This window comes from Salmo salar, chromosome 09, assembly GCF_965601325.2.
Source record: "Salmo salar chromosome 09, fSalSal1, whole genome shotgun sequence".
NCBI classification, from domain to species: domain Eukaryota; kingdom Metazoa; phylum Chordata; class Actinopteri; order Salmoniformes; family Salmonidae; genus Salmo; species Salmo salar.
In genome coordinates this window covers 129,021,564-129,036,248 of record NC_138299.1, presented here as the reverse complement: position 1 = coordinate 129,036,248, position 14,685 = coordinate 129,021,564, and the positions used below count along the sequence as shown (strand labels likewise).

General features: G+C 44.7%; 1 protein-coding gene across 2 annotated transcripts in view; it reads left to right on the top strand.

The window, feature by feature from the left end:
- Positions 1 to 9,592, top strand: part of LOC106612559 (sortilin-related receptor) — a 78,138-nt gene extending 68,546 nt beyond the window's left edge. For both annotated transcript variants that reach the window (XM_045724476.2, XM_045724475.2), the window contains exons 40-48: positions 79 to 169; positions 273 to 463; positions 927 to 1,046; positions 1,403 to 1,567; positions 4,691 to 4,865; positions 5,245 to 5,351; positions 5,498 to 5,690; positions 6,002 to 6,214; positions 6,720 to 9,592. In XM_045724476.2, the coding sequence (XP_045580432.2) occupies positions 79 to 169; positions 273 to 463; positions 927 to 1,046; positions 1,403 to 1,567; positions 4,691 to 4,865; positions 5,245 to 5,351; positions 5,498 to 5,690; positions 6,002 to 6,214; positions 6,720 to 6,787 (1,323 nt within the window). In that variant the 3' untranslated portion in view covers positions 6,788 to 9,592. The remainder of the gene's footprint in view (positions 1 to 78; positions 170 to 272; positions 464 to 926; positions 1,047 to 1,402; positions 1,568 to 4,690; positions 4,866 to 5,244; positions 5,352 to 5,497; positions 5,691 to 6,001; positions 6,215 to 6,719) is intronic.
- Positions 9,593 to 14,685: the final 5,093 nt, after the last annotated feature.

Here is a 14,685-nt window from a genome sequence, read left to right as displayed (position 1 = left end):
GTCTCTGAGTGAGTTAGTGCTTGTCTATGTATTCTAACTTGCCCTATAATTCTACCGTTGTTCCGTGGGTGTGTGCAGGTGAGGCAGTATGTGGTGGTGCTGTCCTGGGTGTTTGATGCTCACGTGAAGGAGAGCAGGAACTACACCGTGCCAGGCAGCATACTGAAAGGTAGGCCCGTCTGCCTCTAGTGTCCACACATTTTCTGACAACAAAACAAGTGTTTTTCAATATCCTAATCCAACTCTGTCTGTATCTACCTGTACACTTGCAGCTACCAACCTGACCAGGGGGACCATCTACGAGGTGGCTGTGTGGGCCCAGACCAGTGTAGGAGACAGCCCCACAGCCCTGTCCCGCCAGCAGACCACAGGCACCCAGCCGGAGCCTCCCCTCCTCAAAGCCCGGGCCCTCAACCAGAGCTCTGTGGACTGCAGCTGGACTGTAACCGGATCCCCCGCACAGGTAACACGGGCACAGCATGACAGCTACTGTGTTACAGACATGGGTCATGTTCATTTGGTCACGCAACGGAAACGAAAATGAGCGCTTCTTCTTGGACAAGTTCAGGTAGTCCCTACTCTGTTTTCTTCTATTTGGTGCCTAATGAACCTGACCCTGGGTTTAAGTCGTATCTGTAGTAGAAGGCCTGTCTCGAGTGCCTGATGGGCGGGGTTTGCACTATTTCATTGGTTCCATTACGCCAGGCAAGAGCAATAAAGCGAGTCCCCACAAACAAAACATAATAAGGAATTACATAAATGAGTCATAACTGATTGGATGTATAAAGTGCTTTTCTAGATGCTCGAAGCTCTTTACATAGTAAGGGGGAACTCGCCTCATCCACCTCTACTGTGAAGCACCCTGCTGGAGCATTATGGCTCCCTGTGCAGCCAGTGATGTACTGTGTGGTTGTCTGTCTGTACAGGTGTATGGCATCTTCTTTGCCACCTCCTTCTTGGACCTGTACCACAGCCCTCACAGTGTGAACACCAGCGCTAGCAACCGGACCGTCACTGTGGACAGTGATGAGCAGTACCTGTTCCTCGTGAGTTCACCCCCTATTCCGCTTCACCCTGATTCCTTTCTCAATGCCTCAGATACAGAATCAGAAAACTTTATTGACATGAAACACGATTGGCTAGGGATTTTTCGATGTTGCCGCTGATTCCATTTTTGGTCTTAACTGTGCTGAACTGTAAAATGATCGACTGCAGAAAATCCATTCACAGTTAACCTGTGTGTACATTTTGGTTTCTGAAGAACAATATCTCAATGTGTGTGTGTTTGTTCGTGTGTGTGTGTTTGTTCGTGTGTGTGTGTGTTTGTTCGTGTGTGTGTGTGTGTTTGTTCGTGTGTGTGTGTGTTTGTTCGTGTGTGTGTGCTTGTTCGTGTGTGTGACAGGTGCGGGCCGTCTCTCCCTACCTGGGTCCTCCCTCGGACTATGCGGTGGTTAAGATGATTCCCAACGAGCGGCTTCCTCCTCGTAACCTGCACAAGGTGCGAGTTGAGAAAACCCAGGCTACGTTGAAGTGGCAGCCTCCCTACGACTCCCCCAGCGCCCCTCTGGTACGACCAACCTCAAGCGTCAGCGCTTTCAGATACAGTTAAAGTGATGGGTAACTTTTTTTAAAGTGAGTTGAAGTTTAAACTTCAAAACAGACCCAAAGTCTGGATTGCAGTCTCTCCTTGTCCATTGACTTGTTTCAGTGTAAGGAAACATTATTGTTTGAAACATAACTGGGAATACAGTTATGCATCTGTTGGCCACAGATACCTTAAAAACCATCTGTTGGCCACAGATACCTTAAAAACCATCTGTTGGTCACAGATACCTTAAAAACCATCTGTTGGTCACAGATACCTTAAAAACCATCTGTTGGCCACAGATACCTTAAAAACCATCTGTTGGCCACAGATACCTTAAAAACCATCTGTTGGCCACAGATACCTTAAAAACCATCTGTTGGCCACAGATACCTTAAAAACCATCTGTTGGCCACAGATACCTTAAAAACCATCTGTTGGCCACAGATACCTTAAAAACCATCTGTTGGTCACAGATACCTTAAAAACCATCTGTTGGCCACAGATACCTTAAAAACCATCTGTTGGCCACAGATACCTTAAAAACCATCTGTTGGCCACAGATACCTTAAAAACCATCTGTTGGCCACAGATACCTTAAAAACCATCTGTTGGCCACAGATACCTTAAAAACCATCTGTTGGTCACAGATACCTTAAAAACCATCTGTTGGCCACAGATACCTTAAAAACCATCTGTTGGCCACAGATACCTTAAAAACATGGCCCTCACATTGGGCTTCAGGATCTGGTCACGGAATATTTGTGCATTCAAATTGCCATCAATAAAATGCAGTTGTGTTTGTTGTCCGTAGCTTATGCCTACCCATACCATAACCCCACTGCCACCATGGGGCACTCTGTTCACAACGTTGACATCAGCAAACTGCTCGCCCACACGATACCATAAATGTGGTCTGCGGATGTGAGGCCGGTTGGACGTACTGCCAAATTCCCCAAAACAACGTTGGAGGCGGTTTATGGTAGAGAAATTAACATTCAATTCTCTGGCAACAGTTCTGGTGGACATTCCTGCAGTCAGCATGCCAATTGCACGCTCCCTCAACGCTAGCGACCCAACCGCGGTACACACGATCAACAGCCAGTGGCAAATTCAAAAATCTCATAATTCAAATTTCTCAAACATACAAGTATTATACACCATTTTAAAGATAAGAATCTCCTTAATCCAACCACAGTGTCCGATTTCAAAAAGGCTTTACGGGCGAAAGCATAACATTAGATTATGTTAGGACAGCGCCTAAAGAAAAACCACACAGCCATTTTCCAAGCAAGGAGAGGCGTCACAAAAACCAGAAATACAGCTAAAATTAATCACTAACCTTTGATCTTCATCAGATGACACTCCCAGGACTCAATGTTACACAATACATGTATGTTTTGTTCGATAAAGTTCCTATTTATATCCATAAACCCCATTTTACATTGGCGCGTGATGTTCAGAAAATGTATTCCCTCCAAAACTTCCTTTGAATGACCACATCAATTTACAAAAATACTCATCATAAACGTTGATCAAATTTACAACAGTTATTGAAAGAATTATAGATACACTTCTCCTTAATGCAACCGCTGTGTCAGATTTCAAAATAGCTTTACGGCGAAAGCACATTTTTCAATATTCTGAGTACAGAGCTCAGCCATCAAAGCAAGCTATACAGTTACCCGCCAAGTTCTGGAGTCAACTAAACTCAGAATTAGTATTATAAATCTTCACTTACCTTTGCTAATCTTCGTTGGAATGCACTCCCGGGACTCCCATTTCCACAAGAAATGTTCGTTTTGTTCGATAAACGACATATTTATGTCCAAATACCTCCGTTTTCTTTACGCGTTCAGTTCACTAATCCAAAGGCATAACGCGCGAGTGCAAAACCAGAGACGAAAAGTCAAATAGTTCCATTACTGTTCATTGAAACATGTCAAAAGATGTTTACAATTAATCCTTACGGTCTTTTTAACAGAATTCTTCGATAATATTCCAACCGGACAATAGCGTATTCATTACAGAGGAAAAAGAAGGAAGGGCCTGTGTGCCGGCGCAGTAAGGCTTCCACTAGATGTCAACAGTCTTTAGAATCTTGTTTTATGCTTCTACTGTTACTGGGCAGAGAATAGGAGCTGACTCAAGCCTGGGACCAACGAGTTGCTTACTGCGCAGTAAGCAACTCGTTGGTCCCAGGCTTGAGTCAGCTCCTATTCTCTGCCCAGTAACAGTAGAAGCATAAAACAAGATTCTAAAGACTGTTGACATCTAGTGGAAGCCTTAGGAAGTGCAAAATGACCCCACAGACACTGTAGTTTGAATAGGGATTAGATAGAAAAACTACAAGCCACTTCCTGGTTGGATTTTTTTCTCAGGTTTTTGCCTGCCATATGAGTTCTGTTATACTCACAGACATCATTCAAACAGTTTGGAAACTTCAGAGTGTTTTCTATCCAAATCTACTAATAATATGCATATCCTACCTTCTGGGCCCGAGTAGCAGGCAGTTTAATTTGGGCACGTCATTCATCTGAATTTCTTAATACTGCCCCCTGTCACCAAGAAGTTAATATGCCACACCTGTCAGGTGGATGGATTATCTTGGCAAAGGAGAAATGCTCACTACATTTTTACATTTTAGTCATTTAGCAGACGCTCTTATCCAGAGCAACTTACAGTAGTGAATACATTTCATACATTTTTTTCCCCGTACTGGTCCCCCGTGGGAATCGAACCCACAACCCTGGCGTTGCAAACACCATGCTCTACCAACTGAGCCACACGAGTCAGGTGGATGGTGCACAACATTTGAGAGAGAAGCTTTTTGAGCATATGGAAAATGTCTACCTTTTTATTTCAGCTGATGAAACATGGAACCAACACTTTACATGTTGTGTTTATATTTTTGTTCAGTGTAGTACCATGAACAGTTGTCCCACACTACTTTTGACCAGGGCTCTGGTTAGTAGGGTACCATTTTGGATGCCAACACGTCTGTCATTCATTCTTCTTTTGTTGTATTATATTACTGTAAACACTGTTGAGATTGTGAAATGCACTTTCAATAAAGTTTGATTTGCATGTGTCCGTCCCGTGCAGACGTACGCGGTGCACCTGAAGGACGTGGTGCGTAAGACCGAGAGCAGCTACAAGCTGACCACCCAGAACAACACGGTGGAGTACTGCCTCAAGGGCCTGGAGCCCGGCGGACACTACAGCGTCTCCGTCCGCCTGCGCAACATGAGCAAGGAGGCCAGCTACACGCTCAACACAAGTACGGCCCGGCTTATGTCCCGGGGACGGGCGCGTTCCAGGTCATCTTTACTGCAGCCGACCATCAGCTGTTTCTTTTTCCCACAATCCCCCGGGGAAGAGTTAAAACATCTCAGGGGTCATGTTAATGTAATGTAGCGATCTTCTGGCATGTGCAGCCCGACTGCAATATAGATAGACGACTTGGAACGCGCCCACAATCTGTTACATAGTGGCTGGGGGCTAGTCAAGGTGTCTTCAATATTAAAGGACTTCAAGCTAGAGCACCAACAGCTCTGGGGAGACCACATTCAAAACCTAGCGGGGATTGTTCTTGCATGAACATAGTTGTATGAATGTATGTTGTTAAAGTGTTTTCCTTCTATTCTGTGTGGACATAGTGCCCCTGCCTGCTCCAGAGGCTTTAAAGATCTTGACGGAGAAAGATCATGTGTTCCTCTTCTGGAAGAGTTTGGCCGTGAAGGAGAGGAGCTTCAATGAGAGCAGGGTGAGGGACACACAGCTGTCTCTCCCTGTGAAGGCAGATCTACACCACTGTCTTTTAGTTCCTCTGATATTCACTGTCTGTGTCTGTCTGTCTCTGTCTGTCTGTCTGTGTCTCTCCGCACATCTGTGCTTGGTGTCTCTCCGCAGGGCTACGAGGTGCACGTGTACGACAGCCTGTCCAACTCCACCGTGCTCCTGGGTAACACCACGGAGACCTTCTTCCGGATCAGCAGCCTGCTGGCGGGCCACAACTACACCTTCTCCGTCCAGGCCCGCTGCCTGCTCAACGGACAGCTGTGTGGCGAGCCCGCCCTGCTGCTCTACGACCAGCTGGGACAAGGTGAGGCGGGGAGGGGATACTAGGGAGGGTGGGAAGTTTCGGGACAGATTTACTACGAACGTCCATAAATCCTCAGCGTCGGTTTCAGTAACAATGTGTGGTGACATTCATACAACAGAGGTATACGAGGTAGGATACTGATATGATGGATATGATGATTGTTTTCCATGTTCATCTTACTTCATCAATCAACTCTGTGAGATAAAAGTATGTAAAGTATCTCTCATAATGGCTCCTTCATGTGCTGTATATGCAATGTTAACCACGTCAGTCAGTGAATGTCACTCACCAGGTGTAACTCCTCCCTGCAGGTCCCAGTGACGCGGGGCGGAACTCGGGGCAGTCAGGAGACATGGCGGTAGTGGTGGTGCCGGTGCTGTTCCTGCTGCTGCTGGGGCTGTGTGGGGTCCTGGTGGTCCTGTACCTGAGGCACCGCCGCCTGCAGAACAACTTCACCGCCTTCTCCAACAGCCACTACAACTCCCGCCTGGGCTCGGCCATCTTCTCCTCTGGGGACGAGCTGGGTAAGACTCCTTGGTTAAGTTCTATATCGAAGTAGCCACATACGTCCGTAATTGCGGGGCGCTCCCTTGTTTTGTGTTGACGCTTGATGTTACCGTTGACTTTGCCTGCGTGTGATGGCTGCTAAGGAGCCTTAATGTTATCAGTCTACACCGTGTTGGACTCCGAACCACGTTGTCTTTATTTGTGAACTAACACCCATCGGGTATCCCGCTCTGCGTCCATCTGATTGGCATGGCTTTTGGTCAATCATTTGTAGGGTCCGGAGTTTCTCCTGATGGTGTGACCTGACCAGAAAAACTCTGGTCCCCAATTAAAGGCTGTGCTGCTAGGGACCGTAGTTTGTCCTTGTCAGGTCCCATCGTCCGGAGAAACTCCTGGCCCCACTCATTTCTCATGGGTATGACCAGGATCATAAAACACATTTTAGCATGAGCCGTTCTGATGCAACTATCATGTCATTCTTCCCTCCTCCCTTGTTCTCTTGTTTCCCCTTCCTCCTTAAAGGTGACGATGACGAAGACACCCCCATGATCAGCGGCTTCTCAGACGACGTTCCCATGGTGATTGCGTAGCAGGACCACCCCTCCTCCTCCTCCTCCTCCTCTCTATCACTCTACTAAAAACTCTGCCCTGCCTGTCCCAACCTGTCACCTACGCGCCCGTGCCCACGTGGTACGACAAAAGGTCAGAGGTCAAGAAAGAAGGTGCGCCAACACTTTCGTCAACCAACCCCTTCCGAGTAAACAGTCTTATACGATTCCGGATCAAAGGAAGAAAAAGTGAAACGCAACGAGAGATATTTTTTAAAAGAAAATTACGATGCACTTTTTTGGGATGCGCAATAACTTATTTTTTTATACATAATATATATATATATATATCGGTCAAAGGACTTTATTGGTCGGGAACTGATGCTAACTGTGAAGGATTAGGAGTCTGTCAGGCGAGTCGAGTGTTAGTCGCTCTGGGAGAATAGACCCAACTACAAACTAACTCCATAAAGAGCAGTTCATTGCTTGAAGCCAAAATAAGTACCTAGCAACTGGAATATCCAATGCAGAAAAAAAACACACCTAAGGAAAGAAAATATACACCAAATCAATATACTGTATGTAAAAAAAGATTGTTAAAAAGTTACCAATAAAAGCTTCTTGAAAGGAGTGAGGAAAACAAGCTCTTGACACAGCATAAATTAACAGTCTTTATGGTATTTATTCAGGATTTATGTTACTTTAAAGAGTATACTACTTGCCCATGGTACGTTGTTTACAGTGTCCGTACTGAAATCGATCTGAATATGTTGCTGTCTGTTCGAATGAGATCACTTTAATCTGTTGTCGATATTTGATTTGAAACTGTCCGTTGGCGTGAACACAGCATTCGGCGTCCGCGTAACCAACCAATGAGTAGCGATTAGATGAAATCGATGGCACCAGGCAGTGTCTTTATAGATCCTACCACCAGCACAGGAGTTGCTGTAGTCTACTCAGCAGTAACAATAATACACAGGAGTTGCTGTAGTCTACTCAGCAGTAACAATAATACAGAGGAGTTGTTCACATTTATTTACTCCAAAAAGTCAGCTCGATCATTCTGTTGTGTTTCTCTACTCCCAATGCTGCAGCGATAGGAAAATAGTTTGATTTGAATTGTTTTTTTTATCAGGACCACCACGTTGTAAATATTATTCTTATTCAAATATTATTATGCCCAACCTGCTGCCGTTAGTTTGGAGTGTTTGGAACGTTTGTCTCTGATGTTCTCAGGGAACTGGGTCTTTGTCTGGTCTGACACTGGCGTGGTACCATCATCTGAGTCTTTAGCCAACACTCAGAACCCTCACGGAGGTACTATAGTAACCCTAGAGACAACATTTGGAGCATGACGTAATTGGACGTAATTTTGTTGTAAACTGGTTTTCTGGTTGAAAATAAGTTATAAAACCAGATGACAAGAAACTGGTCTCTGTTACAGCAAGATGTATTTTTCATGACGAGAGCAAGATGTCATGGGAAAGACATCATATTTTGGTTGTTATCTGGTCAGATAACCAGATTATTGCATTTTGTGGTTGCTGTTTTACTTTTTTGTAAAAAAAATAACATTTAAAAAAAGGACACGTCTAATCTGCAACCTGATCATAATTTAATAATAGACATAATGATGTCATTGAAACCACTTTTGCTTGCTGGGGTAGCAATATGATGTTTAGGTCACAGTGAAGTGGACTGCATGTCCGACTCTCACTGTTTAGCAAAACGCTTCACGTCAGTTTGATGCGCCAAGAAATGTTTTTATTTTTACTCTTCCCCCATCCCATCCTATTGTGTAGTCATGAACTGAAACGTGTGTTTTCGTCTATGCTAAAGAGCCATTTCAATTGATGTGAGGTATGCTTTTATTCATTGACCTGTTTTGGGGTTTTGTTCATGAATGTATTTTATATCTGTGATTTTATGGCTATGAGATAATGTGCTCCCCCCTCCCTCCCACCTCTCATGTGAAATGGATACACTCGCAGTCCTCTCACTTTGTATAGCCAAGAACACTACTTTGAATGGTTCTTGGAAGAGAGACCTGAAAATGAGTTTTGATAGTGTCTGACTGTAGACTGGTTCAGGGCAGGCATCGCCCCCCCAGGCTCCAGGACCACGTTCCCTCCCCCATCCCCCTATCCCACTGTGGGGGTGACGTCACAGCAGCCCCCCCATCGCGCTCTCCGCCCCCCGGTCACTGCAGGGCTGCTTTCAATACATTGTTTTGACATTCCTTCCGTAAGGTACTTGTGATTTTATCTCCCCCTTTTCTGTTTTCCAGGCCTTAAATAGTGCTGTAAAGATACTGATGGGACTGTTTCTTTTCTGTGGACTTCGATTTGCCACATATGCCTTATTAGAACACATTGAGTTTGTATGTATGTACTGTATTTATGACGACACGAGTGCACACACACACTCAGTACCCTTACACAATGCTAAAGAGAATGATCTGTACTGAAGAGAGAGCAGTAGAAGTCGTTTGTTGTTGTTATATACAGGTCACTACTCCTGTCTGCATTGGCTGTTTAAACAAGGCACATATCTAAAGCCACCTGATGGATTTTCTCATGTAGTCCCAAGTTTTGACAATTGTACAAAATATAATTCTTGATTGTGTGACCGTTTCAACCCCCATCCCTTCCAAATGTAAACTTTTTTTTTTTTTTTCTGTAAAATTGTATGCTTAAAGTTTTTGCACAGAATATATATTGGACACCGCCATATTTGAATATGTTGATCTTGCTTGCTTATGGGGGTCTCAAGGACGTGAGATGTTTGAGGTACAGTGTGCAGTGTTTTAAAAACCACTTATACTGGAATAAACTTACTGGAAATGTGCCCAAGCCTCATTTTCCTCTTCTTTCACAGAGAGGATGGATGGATGGATGGATGGATGGATGGATGGATGGATGGATGGATGGATGGATGGATGGATGGATGGATGGATGGATGGATGGACAAAAACAACACTGAAGATCTCTGCTTTCTAAAATTATTTAATTATCTTTTTTTTGGTTTAATTTACTGTCTTTAGTCAATGTCCTTCCAACTTCCAAATGCTTTTGATAGAAATTAACAAATCCCCTATCGAGTCTCCTCAAAGACCCTTAACAAAGCAACGGCAAACTCAGCCTTGGTTAACCACAATGCTATGAGTAAGTCCTTCAGTATTTGGCAGCGTGAGACAGGAAGGAGTGCATGTAGACAGTGCCGTGTAGAGGTTGTAGAGTACGGACGTCCTGGAGATGAACTGTGGTCAGTCCTTAATCAGGCCACTCTCACTTGTGGTTTTTGACTCGCGTCTCATCTCCTGGTCTTTTCATTCTCCCTCGTTCCTCCAGTCACGCAGAACGGCTACAGCTCCACTGACGCTCATAGGCTTTTATGACTGTTGAGTGAAGGGCATTGTCCATGCTCTCAGGGGAACTTCTGAGAAAGAGACAGAGGGCTAGAAACAAACAGTGAGGTCATTACAGCTTTAATGCAGGCTGCACAATTCCCCAGAGAGCTCTATGATTAAGTAAAGAGGCAGGTGTGCTTCTCAGAAGAGTAGACCGTCAGGCTAGGTGCTTTGAAGGTACAAAGTACAGTAATCAATGGAATAGACATCCATGAAATGACAAAACAGAACAACACGATAACAGCAAAAGAGAGTAATGTCTTTTGTGTTTTTAATCAAAGTTTTGAAGTGCTACCTTAATCAAGTGTACATATTAATTTGGGGGAGGGAAATAATTGTGTACTTAAATAGTGCTGTTCATGATTTTACTAAGTATATTTTAACAAGGTCATTAGGAAGAGGCTCTTTACACTTCTATACTGTATGTCATGCTTTCAGTATATCAGCAGCAGTTCAAACTTTATCAAATAAAATACTTAAGACTTAAAGACGAACTATGGAAGTTGGAAGTTGAATATGGAAGTTGAATTGCTCTCTGATTCAGAGGGGTTGAGTTAAATGCATTCAGTTGTGCAACTGACTAGGTATCCCCTTTCCCTAATTGTTAGTTACATTTTAACTTGAATGTTGGCTGTATGGTTCATATACAGCACATTATCACACACATATTTTTTATCATAACAAGGTGCACTCTTGTCTGCCCAATCAGGACATTTGTAGGTATATTTGTCCACTTAGCCCTTTTGGCTCAAGAGCATCCCCAGGGGCAACAGTTCTGTATGGCCTCATCTTTAATCTCTCTCATTCCTTTGCGCCAGCTCATTGTTGTGTTCCACCTGAAAAGAACCCTCTGACATTGCGGAAAGAAACGCTCCCAAACATACTTAATAATCTTGAACTTCAAACACGACTTCAAACAACACTGTTATAGTACAGGGAATTAAATCCTGAAAGGGACATTATCATATATTGCCCAAAGAGTAACCAACTGGGCAGTCTCCCTCAGCAAAAATACCCTGTCGGGAACCGCTATTAGAAATGTTTGCTCCTTCTCAACTGTCTCCTCTCTGTTGTTTCTCTGACTAAACTCGTCTGGCTGTATTTATTTTCAGATCTGACTCGTCCTGGTCAACCACAGACAGTGGACCCAGACATGCTGTGCTCGAATGAATCCAAGTATATTTGTTGTGTAGGCTACAGATTCTTTTAAAAGCTCAATGACGATGTACTGTAACAGACTGCTCTCCAGTCTTTCTTTCTCTGCTCTAAAAAGCACTCCACACTTACGACGTTCTAAATTGAGCTGCTGTGCTCCTCTCTTCCTCCCCCCTCTCCTCACCTCTCCATTCTCATCTGTCCATCAGATTCTGAGGGCAGCTCAGACAGAGAGCACTGACACCACAGTGTCAGGATTTCTCTGACGCTGTGATGCATTTAGCCCCCACGGTTGTTCAGAAAACGCATACCTGCAGTCAGAAAAGCTCCTTCACCGGCCCACTCAACTGTTCACAGTAACTGTGCCGCCATACCAGGCATGCTCTTGTCCTTGGCTTTTTTGTTTTCCTTTTAAGAGTGTAGGGCTCCATTTGGGATCCAGACAAGCTTTTCTTCTTTTGTCGAATAGCTTCGTCGTTCTCAAGGCTACCACTAGAGGTCTCACGTGTTCGGTTTCAGAGCTGTCAGAGAAAGACCTGCTTGTTGAAGAAGTTAATTCCTCCCTATTTCTCTTTTCAAGTCGATAAGTTATTCATCTCTTTCCAAATCACAATCACTGTTTATGTGAGTAACGGATGCCAATGCACTGAGAGAAACTACATTGTTCAAGATTTGAGACCATCAGTTCTAGATTTTGTTATGGAATATTCCACATCATGGTATCACTATCGACCTTTGTAGACAACAATGATTCGCTAAACAGGGCTTAAGAAATGACCCCAAACTTAAGTGTCCAGGCCCTGACCCTCCCTTCAACTGGTGTAATTTCATGTCAGTCACAGATTGGTCTCTCCCTCCCACTCCCCCCTATACAACAGCCAGTTGTTCTGTTGGTGACCTGTCAGTGCATCGGAGGGAGCAGCGTTGAGGTCGGTGCCTCTTATCAGCCCCAGCAGACGCAACAGTGGGCTCCAGTGTGTACTGCAGCCAGGAAACGGCCCGGGCCTTGGGAGGACGATGAGCAGATGCTGGGGAGGAGGGGTTGAGAGGGGTAGTGTGGATAAACAGCCTGTACTGTCATGGCCAGGCAGCGTTCACCGTACACAGCACAGACTGGACCGTGCAGAACACACACACACATCTCAAGGCATTGTTAAACCAATAGCTTACCCAGTTCACAAATGTGTGCATGTCACAGTTTCGGATGAACGTCTTCCGATTTTAACAATTGTCAGCCCCATATATAGTAATTTTCCGGCACCATGGTTCTGAGACTCCTACATTGCTTCTGGTAAGTACTCAAACAACCCTGTTACATAGTCCTGTAGCCTACAGTACCCCTCTAGTGGGCCTCAGATTGCTAAGGATTCTCACTGGCCAGAGATTCTCAGCCTGGAATCTCCTCCAGCAGAGGGCATGCTTGATATCACACCATCTGTGTTGCCTCCTCAACAAGACATTTATTACTACCACATTACAGTGTTCCAAGACCCAATCAAACTGATAAACATCATTAGTCAACTCCCTTGTCGAACCCTCATGTATAGAGAGGTGAATGACCTCAAAAGCAAAGAGAAAAGTATTGTGTCCTCTATGCTGGGACTTCAGATATGTGTGTAGTTAGTAACTGTATAGATATTTTATTTTTTACCTTTTATTTAACTAGGCAAGTCAGTTAAGAACAAATTCTTATTTTCAATGACAGCCTAGGAACAGTGGGTTAACTGCCTTGTTCAGGGGCAGAACAACAGATTTCTACCTTGTCAGCTTGGGGATTCGATCTTGCAACCTTTCGGTTACTAGTCCAACACTCTAACCACTAGGCTACCTCGAGAGAGAAGGGAGATCTCTTGCTTAGTCATAATTCGTTTTTTTATTGTATGATACAGGCTATATTAGCCTTTTAATTAACAGAACTTAGACGTTTCCAACTTTTTCACTTTATTAGAATTATACAAAATAGGGCCCTCCCGAGTGGTGCAGCGGTCTAAGGCACTGCATTGCAGGGGTTTGATCCCAGGCTGTGTCATTACCGGCCGTGACCAGGAGTCCCATAGGGCGGTGCACAATTGGCCCAGCGTCGTCCAGGTTTGGGGAGAGTTTGGCCGGGGGGGCTTTACTTGGCTCATCGCACTCTAGTGGCTCCTTGTGGTGGGCCGGGCGCATGCAGGCTGACTTCGGTCGTCAGTTGAACAGTGTTTCCTCCGACACATTGTTGCAGCTGGTTTCCGGGTTAAGCGAGCGGGTGTTAAGAAGCGTGGTTTGGCGGGTCATGTTTCGGAGGACGCTTGACTCGACCTTCGCCTCTCCCGAGCCCGTTGAGGAGTTGCAGCGATGAGACGAGATCGTAATCCCGAAATTGGGGAGAAAAAGAGGGTCAAAAACAAAGTAGTGTGGATATATTTTATACATTGAAGATAACACAAAACTGCGAGACAATAACATTCATGGCATAATTGCACATGAGACAAAATTACCATAATAAAAGTAACAATCCGCAGTCTTTATTTTAAGATGTAAATATCATACACATATTAAAACAATATGCCACTGCAGTTACTGAATTTAAAACTACAAATCTAGGCTAACAAGAAGCAATCTGAGTTAAATTCATAAGATGGAAACATGACAACAGAGTTGCTGCTGGCAGTTTCACAGTTTGACTGTGTTAGTTTAGCTGTGAAAGATCAGTCGAGGAAAAAGGGAGGGAAACGTCAAGTAAATGGAGGAAGCTATGCTAAGCGCGTTATGATAGCATTACGCCGACAATCCAATTGGCGGGACGAGTGAGCCTCTCATGTATGTCGATGATAACATGTTTATACGCTGCGTGGCTATACGTCCCCATGAACACACACTGAGTCATCATCTATATGACACTGCAATCTATATGACACCATGCCCTTCCTTCATAAAGGAAGGAAGGGCACTCTCCTCGAGTGTTCCTACCATTATCAGACCGTTAGAGCCCACTGTGTGAAGTGTCTATCATGGCCAATCCAATCAGAGGACCATGGAGGCTCCTCAGTACAACTCAGTAGGAGGTTGAAGGTCAGCGACGGGCAGTGAACAGTGTGGGTGCACGTGTGTGTGGTGTGTGGTTTCTACAGCCACTTGACCAGAGGAAGAGAGTCCACCTTTACCACTTCCCAGGGGTCAAGAGGTACCTGACCCACTGATTGGTTGGTAGCTGAAAGGTCAATAGGCTGGTAACTGATGGCTGGTCAAGGACAGGCTTGCGATAGAGAAGGCAGGCCGTTGTGGACAGCAAGACACAGCCATTGTGGTCTATTGTGAGCACTGGTAGGGGGAACTCATAAGGCTCTTTCTCCCTGAGAAATCTTTGGATGTCCAGGTTGAAAGAGAGTTATCCTTG